The following is an 8,001-nucleotide window of genomic DNA, read 5'->3' as shown; positions in this document are numbered from 1 at the left end:
TCACGATTAGTTTTGCAAAAGTAATCGCGACTTTTCAGCCTATATGACACACATGGAAGAGATTCCCACTTGAAGAACTTTTTTTTTTAAAACTAACAATGAGCTTCATTCAATCGCTAAAACGCACCAATGTGTGTCTTCATCCACAGTTCAGCGCGTTAAATACAAAATACTCGATCGAAGTGTTACGGTTTATGAGGTAATTATGAGTTAAGTTCAACTGCCTAAACGCAACCCCGAGCAATACGTGCAGCACGAGATGTCTTCTGAGGTATATAAGAGCTCGCGGACCACACTCAATGTCAGGTACAGAGTTGGAGCCAGAAATCTGCGTGGCAAGTATTAAGTATTATTTGGGGAATTGTTTTCTGAGGTTCCAAAAGCACCATGTAAAAATTGAGAGACTTTCATTTTTAAGTGATAATGAGCTAAATACATTTCCTTCTGTTAATACATCCTTGCAATTAAGGTTTTTAGTTTGGCCATTTCTTTTGCAGGCTAAAGGTGAAAAATGGCAGGTTGTATGGCTATTTTGGCTATTCTTGGCGTCATAGTAAGTACACAACGTAGGGGTGGGGTGGGGTGGCGTAAGTTCATTTGTTGCTGTATGTGTGACATGGCGTCCTCGTCGTACCCGACGTCGTTGCTCATGTTGTAGACCTGCCTTGTCTAGCCAGGGTGTCTTTATAAGCTACCATGATATAGCTGGAATATCGCAGCGTAAAGTAACGTTCACTCCATTTTGCAGACGAAATGGTTTCACCATGCAATGAATGGGAAAATGGAAGCGTTGCTCGAGTGCACTTATCACAAATCGACAACATGATTCATTTGATCGGCCATTACGCAATACTTTAAATCTGTCCGGTTTGCGATGTGCTTCTAAAACGCATTGTAACGCATTGGTTGCTCTTTAGCATGCAAGTTCATTCCTAAACTTTTAGCAACTGTAACGCAGTATTTTTCTGCATATTGATTTCTCAACATCGTATTTTTCAGGCTGCCGCCCGGGCTGTTGTACCTCCAGGATATATATTGGACAGTGAGTATTTCCATTTTCTTGCGACGTACTTTTTGTTTCTTTTGTGTATTTTTCACGGTCTATAAATAAAATCAATAAAAAAATCTTAAAAGCCATAAACATTAGTTGTACCATTACTCCCTGGGGACATGAGAATTACATTTCCCTGCACGCTGATACCTTCATAATGTAATGTTTTGAGCATCTTCAGTGGTTTGGACTTATTAGTAGTATTATAATACCCTCCGACCTAGGAGGAGATAGTTATAACAATGAATTCCATCCGTCCGACGGCAGTGCCAAGTCTGATTTCAATATTTCGATTATTCTAAATGTTTTTGACTTGAACATTTGAAACTTGAAAGCTGCTGCATAGATTCGTTTCAAATTTAGCGAACAATTTTCATACAGAAGGCGGTTCAAACTTTGATTTTTATAGTCTTTGGTTTTTTTATAAAAAAATTTTTTTAAAGAAAACATTCCGTTTTGTTTTCATGTATTGAGCTTACAAATATGTTGGCGTCTAAGTCGGCACACTTGCCTTGTTATAAAGATTTGGTCTCTAGCACCAAATCGGCAAGGTCACAAATTCTGACGCTTTAAAATGGTATTAGGTACAAATTGTAACCGTGATTAGTCAGCGAATTGCTTAAAAACGACGTGGGATATTTACGAGCCTTCCTAGTATCTACAACGGGGTAATTAAACCGCTTTAATCTACAGCATTCCTTCAACGTAGGGTGCCAGGGTATATTGTAGTGCCCAGCAGTGTGGCCTTAAACGAGTGTATGCTTGCTTGTGTTTCTAGTTACACCTAACTGTGGGGCCAATGGCATTGTCGACGGCGTGGTACAACTGATGACGGACTATGATGCCGAGGCTAAGGCTGTTTGTGGGGGCAACAAGGCAGTGAGCTTTAGCACGACTGATGGCGTGTTCTTCACTCTACCCGTGTCCTACCCTGTCACAGGCGGGGGGTCGTCTGCATGCAAATTTGTGGCAAGTATCTCGGTTATTGCAGTTATATCACGACGGGTCGGCTTAATGTGGGAGGAAAGGCCGAAGTGATGCAGGTCTCGGTGAAATCCACGAGCACGGGTATGGTGCTGACAAACCTAGAAATATAATCGGGGTGAACCGGGATTCGAAACCACTATCATAGGTTTCTGGCGTGTCCAGGGGACGCAACTCTGCACAGCAAATTGCGGTGCCTTAGACTGCAAGTATCCAAGGGAGTGTGGCAGGATATTGGTTTTAACACCGGTCTACATGTTTTTATATATTCAGAGTTCAGTAATTGATGCCAACACAAATTAGATAACGGCTTTGCTATTATCGTGGCCAGCAACACATAGGCCGGTCTGTCTGTAATATCACTTTAGGGACTAGACTGTCTTGCCATGATGGCCGTAGAGTCGACTAACGGGATCGGGTGGTGAGGCTCGCTGACTGGTTTTTGGGCGCCATCGTCTCCCAGTTGTATAGATTGTTGCGCATGATGTCGATCACTGGATTGTCTGGTCCAAATTCGATTATTTACAGACCGTCATATAGGTGGAAATACTGCTGCGTTAAGCAATACTCCCCCCCCCCCCCCCCCCCCCCCCCCCCGTTTCCTGACGAGTGGAACGTTGCCACTTTTAGAGGCCGCCATGACGCAAGCCTTTGGTTTTTTTCAGAAAAAGAAAGACGCTTTTGTGTACACAATTTTGGTGACGGTGGCATTCGGCAGTCCCGGGAGCCGGCTCCATCAGGTGGATGAACGCTACACCATCACGTGTTCGTTCCAGCCAGGCGGCAACAAGAAAAGCACCTCTCTCACGATTAAGGATGGGTAGGTTGCTCGGAAGGCATGCAATGTACAGAAGCCTCACGGGGACTCTTTTCATTATTTCTTGAAATTTCAAGTTGCTTAATCGACATCTCGAGCACGAAACGCATTTTTATAACCATTCCCATGTTGGCATTTCAACATGTATTTTTTTCAAGAAGGGAAAAAATTAATGTCTTTATGGTGTTCCTAAGCAATGGCGATTACTTACAATTTCCGTATGGACCTAGTAGTTTGCTATTCGTGTTTTCCCATGTGAAGAAACACTTTTGCTAAGCGTCCCAGACTATGATATTCCTGGCTGACAAGGAGAGATTGTCCCCCTCCGAGGTCAGCGGGCTAGTATTAAAAAAACCCACTTCGGTCAGGATCTTGTGTCTTTACCTCACAGGAAGCGTTAGGGCTCACTGGGTGGTCACTCGAAACTCGGGTTTCGTTAGTAAGTGATTACGGAGCCCCCATGATCTGCTCCTGACTTACTCTGGTTGTATTGAGCTGAACTATGTAACTTGGGGGCCCGTGAAGATCCGAGGTAGGATAGGTCTTGAGCAACCTATGCTTGCCGTAAACGCTGAACATGCTTGTCGACTACTAACGGGATCGGGTGGTCAGGCTCGCGGACTTGCTTAAAGCATGTCATCGATTCCCAATTGTGTGGATCCATGCTAATGTCAATCACTGCATTGTGGTCCAGACTCGCTAATTTACAGACCGCCGTCATGTATCTGGAATATTGCCGAGTACGGCGTTAAAACAACCAACCTGAAGACTCGCGTTGAAAAGTAGATGCAATAGAATCTTCATTTATTTTGCCAGTGTGTTTAAATACTAACAACCTTGCTCATTTCAGGGCCAATGCTCCAAAGGTGATTGAAGGAAATACGCCCGAGAAGAGCCCCTCTGTCATTCATCTGTACCTGATTAACGTCATTGGGAAGAAGCTCACGGGTGTGGTGTCTGCCGGCAAAAGTGTCCGCCTGATGGCCGTCACTCTCGGTAAGGATTCACATGTCCAGCGACTAACGACAAACTCACTTAGGTTTAGCCTACCTTGTTCTCGGGTCCGTTCTTCATCCGCGCTGCCCAGGGAATATAATTAAACCCAGTAATCTTAAACTGGGTATGACCACCTCCGTGGTCTAAAGGTAGTGTCCGCCCAGAAAGCGGAAGGTCCGGGATTCTTTCCCGGCCGCGTCATACCAAAAGACGTTAAAAGATGGTACTTGTTGTTACCCTGTCTGACGCTCGACATTAAGGGGCTAAAACAAGGACTGGTCGGCTCGGAGTCGGTATACTGTGTCTGAGTGGGGTATTCATATTAAACTGAGGCATGGTATCTCGGTGAGCTAGCACAATAAATCGGCATCAGTCCGGACTAGTACAAGCAGACACATATACACGTGCATGCACGTCGCTATATAAGTGCAATAATCTTGGACGCGACGTTAAACCACATTTCACCTCAAACTGGGTATTGTCTTGGTGACGTCTGTCTTGTCCGTAATTTGCTCGGTACCGCATGCGTGCGAAGACTAACACCACCAGACCACATAGCATGGAAATAATGTAAGACGGCGTGACTGCATGTGGTAGGCGATATTTTCATTTTCCGTAATATACAGAATTTGTCTTTTTGTAGGACCTACTGACAAAGGTATCCGACCTGAATCATGCGATGCTATCAATTCCAAAGGCGCCAGATTCTCTATTTTAAGATCGGGGTGAGTTTATGTATTTTCTTTACTTAATTGCCTCACTTTAATCTTGTGTAAAGATTAATGTACAGACTACAGGGCATATATACGAGCCCAGTCTACGAGCAAATCATTAAATTTGCAATTATCTGAAGACTTGTCTCGCACCATAACAGTATGTTCGTTTGTGCATCGAACCTTCATTACTATTGGATATGAATAGGTCTGCATATATTGAAATGTATGGTATTCGCATATATATATATATTTATATATTTATATAAATTACTCAAAAGAAATTAAAGAACACCCAATTCTTTCATATTACTATAGTTAATCTCGCATGCCAAGACATTAACTATAGTGATATGAAAGAATCGGGTCTTTAACTTTTGAGTTATATATATATATATATAAATATAATTGTTGCTGAACCGCAAAAGAAACGTCACCGCAAGTAACATTGCATGAAAAGTTTGTCATTTAAATATCTGGATATTTTTTGTCAGTTTATAAAATTTAACATTACATTGTCTGGAAAAATGAAATTTGATGAAAAAAACAGATGACAATAAAACCGATCGCCATAAAGCATGGCAACGGTAACCCGATGCACGCTAGTTCCGTGCAAATTGAAATGCACATGCGTTCCATTTCTTCCCCTGTTTCTATCTCGGTTCGCCCAAATACTTTCAATGTTTGGCAGCAACAAAGTGTTGAACGTAAGTTCAGTACTTTCATGTTCACGCACAGCACCCTCATTAAACTGTTGAAATCGGCGTTAAGCCGAACTCCCGCATTCGGGTATACAACCAAGTTGTGGCCAGGTGAGCTACAGCGCCCTTGTATGTATTTTTTCAGGTGTGGGGACGGCTTGGTCATCAGGCAGACGACAGGTTTCAAAACCACTAACAAGTTGGCCTACAGCCCTTTCTTCAAACTGTTTACTGTTAACGGAGATCCCAAACTGAGTATTGAATGCAACTTTACCGTCTGCGCCAAAACATGCAATGGGGTAAGAGATTAACCGCGCAAACCGACATAAAACCAAACTTATTCTGCTCTAATTTCTTGGCTTCTGACCCACGAAGATTCCCGGGTTGGTCTTCAGCAACCCGTGTTTGCCGCAATAGGCGACTAATGCACTCAGCAATATTCCAGCTATACGACGGCGGTCACAGCCAATCCATTGAGTGACCTCGTGAGCATCGATCCACGCGATTAAGATACGATGACTTGCATCAACCAAGTCGGCGAGCCCGACAACCCGATCCCGTTAATCGCTTCTTACGAAAAGCATGGTCGCCTTTTACGGCAAGCATGGGTTGCTGAGGACCTCTTCTACCCAGGATCTCCACGGGTCAGGCGTCTAACGAAATCGGTTGGTCAGGCTCGCTGACTTGCTTGATGTATGTCATCGTATCCCAATGCGTAGACAGATGCTCAGGTCAGGTACTGGAATGTGTGGTCCACGCGATTATTTTCATAACTAGAATAATGCCGGGTGCGGCGTTCATAAACAAACACAAATTGGCCTCTTTCCGTTTATTAAATAACCAATTTAGAATTTAGGTTGTCGGTGCTATAACAGGTGTTGTACATATTCATTGTAATATTTGCTTGGCTATTACAGCTAGCCTGTATTCGTAATACCTCTAACTTCTCCCCACCAAAAAAACAAACACACTAAAATATTGACTGCATCCTTAAACACATGTTGCATTTTTTAATACTCGTTCTGTTTTGCCTTTCAGCCGTCATGTTATTTTGAATGGCGTAAACGCAGGGAACAGCCAGGTAATTTATTAAAACCCGGAAAATTATGGGTTTTTTTTATTTTTTTATTTTTTTCTCTTCATAAAATGCTTAATCCTCAGTGAAATTAGGCGGCACAATTTAAGTATAACTTGGCCACCCGAGTACATACAGCAACCCATAGTTGTCATAAGATGCAACTAACGGGATCGGATAGTCGGGCTCGCCGACTTGGTTCTCGCATGTAATCGTATCCCAAGTGTGCGATCGATGCTCATGTCAATCACTGGCATGTCTGGTCCAGACTCGATAATTATTCAGACTTGTCTGAGAATATAACGAGGGCGGCTATAAACATTAAATAAACCTTGTCTGCCCATGTGGTGACTAGGTGCGAGTTATCTGGTCTTTTCTAATGCGTTGGAACGTCTAACTGACCCCAACTGTCTCTGTATTTAACAGGTGACGGTACACGAAGTTTCCTCTGGAAATCCGCCGGTCAAGCGGTGACGGACATGTACACGCTGAACGGCGTTGCGGTGGACGTACCTGCTGCACAACCCGAAGCTCCTCGGTCAAGTGTCAGACGCAACCAGTAAATCCTGTACCGTTAGATGGTGGTGGTTCATAAATAAAAACAAAATAAAATCAATTTACTTATTCATGGTTTTTGATGTTTGAACCATTTCAAATACGTGAACATGAAGGACACGTCTTTCAACCAGGGACCAGAAACTGGACATCACTAGATCTAGAGAAACAATTCACTCTTGGCAGGGCTGGAATTGTCTGCTCGCATTCAATCTTTTGAGGTACAAGTAATAAAACTAGTTTAACAGCCTTCTGCTTTCACAACGGCGCTTCATTGGCACGTGACCTTGAAGATACGGGGTAGAATAGGTCTTCACCAACCCATGCTTGCCGTAAACGGCGACTAACGGGATCGGGTGGCCGGGCTCACTGACTTGGTTGAAGCATGTCATCGATCCCAATTGCGTGGATCGATGGTCAGGATGTCAGTCGCTGGATTGTCTGGTCTAGACTCGCTTATTTGCAGACCGTCGTCATGTAGCTTGAATATTTCCGAGTGCGGCGTTAATCCAAGTACAATGATGGCAACACCTAGGTCATCTTCCAGAGTACCCAATTAAAAAATATAGCATTTTTCCGGCTAGATTATATGTAAAACAAATTGGAGGTTCAGTGACTTAGAACTGTCTGGCAATGTTCTATTCAGTCGCTCGCTGTTGAGAAATGTGTCGAATATTGGCTCTTTATAATATGCAGGCATTTCGTTTACCCCCAAAAATGTTACAATATGTTGCGGTTGTTAGATGAACAAGGCCACGTAAATTGGGTAACGAAACTTAAAACTGTATTTTCAGATTAGGATTTGGTGATGTCTGGTACTTTCAAACATGTGGTAATAAAACCGCATTTTTAAATCTGTTACGCCAGCGGTTAAAATGCGAAAGCCCCCAAAATGACCTATGGATGTATTACACTGTGCATAATTTCATGTGAGAATTATTTAAGTAATATAACTGTAAATAAATTCGGGACCACATTGACTCGCTTTCGGCTCAATTCTTACAATTTAGAAATTGAACGTGGACGATATTTCAATATTCCTCGTGAATTTAGAATATGTAAAGGTTTGTAAGCAAAACCATATCGAAAATGAATATCACTTTTTGTTA

The 8,001-nt window shown here is 42.9% G+C and overlaps 1 protein-coding gene across 1 annotated transcript; it reads left to right on the top strand.

Moving 5' to 3' along the window:
• The first annotated feature begins 511 nt into the window (after positions 1 to 511).
• On the top strand, positions 512 to 6,900 carry LOC139447662 (vitelline envelope sperm lysin receptor-like). The gene is made up of 9 exons (XM_071229089.1): positions 512 to 553; positions 1,000 to 1,042; positions 1,830 to 2,020; positions 2,701 to 2,855; positions 3,703 to 3,848; positions 4,492 to 4,573; positions 5,408 to 5,561; positions 6,301 to 6,343; positions 6,764 to 6,900. Exons 1-9 carry the CDS (start codon positions 512 to 514, stop codon positions 6,898 to 6,900), a joined length of 993 nt encoding a protein of 330 aa, XP_071085190.1.
• The last annotated feature ends 1,101 nt before the right edge of the window (positions 6,901 to 8,001 follow it).

This window comes from Haliotis cracherodii, unplaced genomic scaffold, assembly GCF_022045235.1.
Source record: "Haliotis cracherodii isolate W230 unplaced genomic scaffold, xgHalCrac1.p SCAF_7, whole genome shotgun sequence".
Lineage (NCBI taxonomy): Eukaryota > Metazoa > Mollusca > Gastropoda > Lepetellida > Haliotidae > Haliotis > Haliotis cracherodii.
This window is presented reverse-complemented; position numbering and strand designations above follow the sequence as displayed.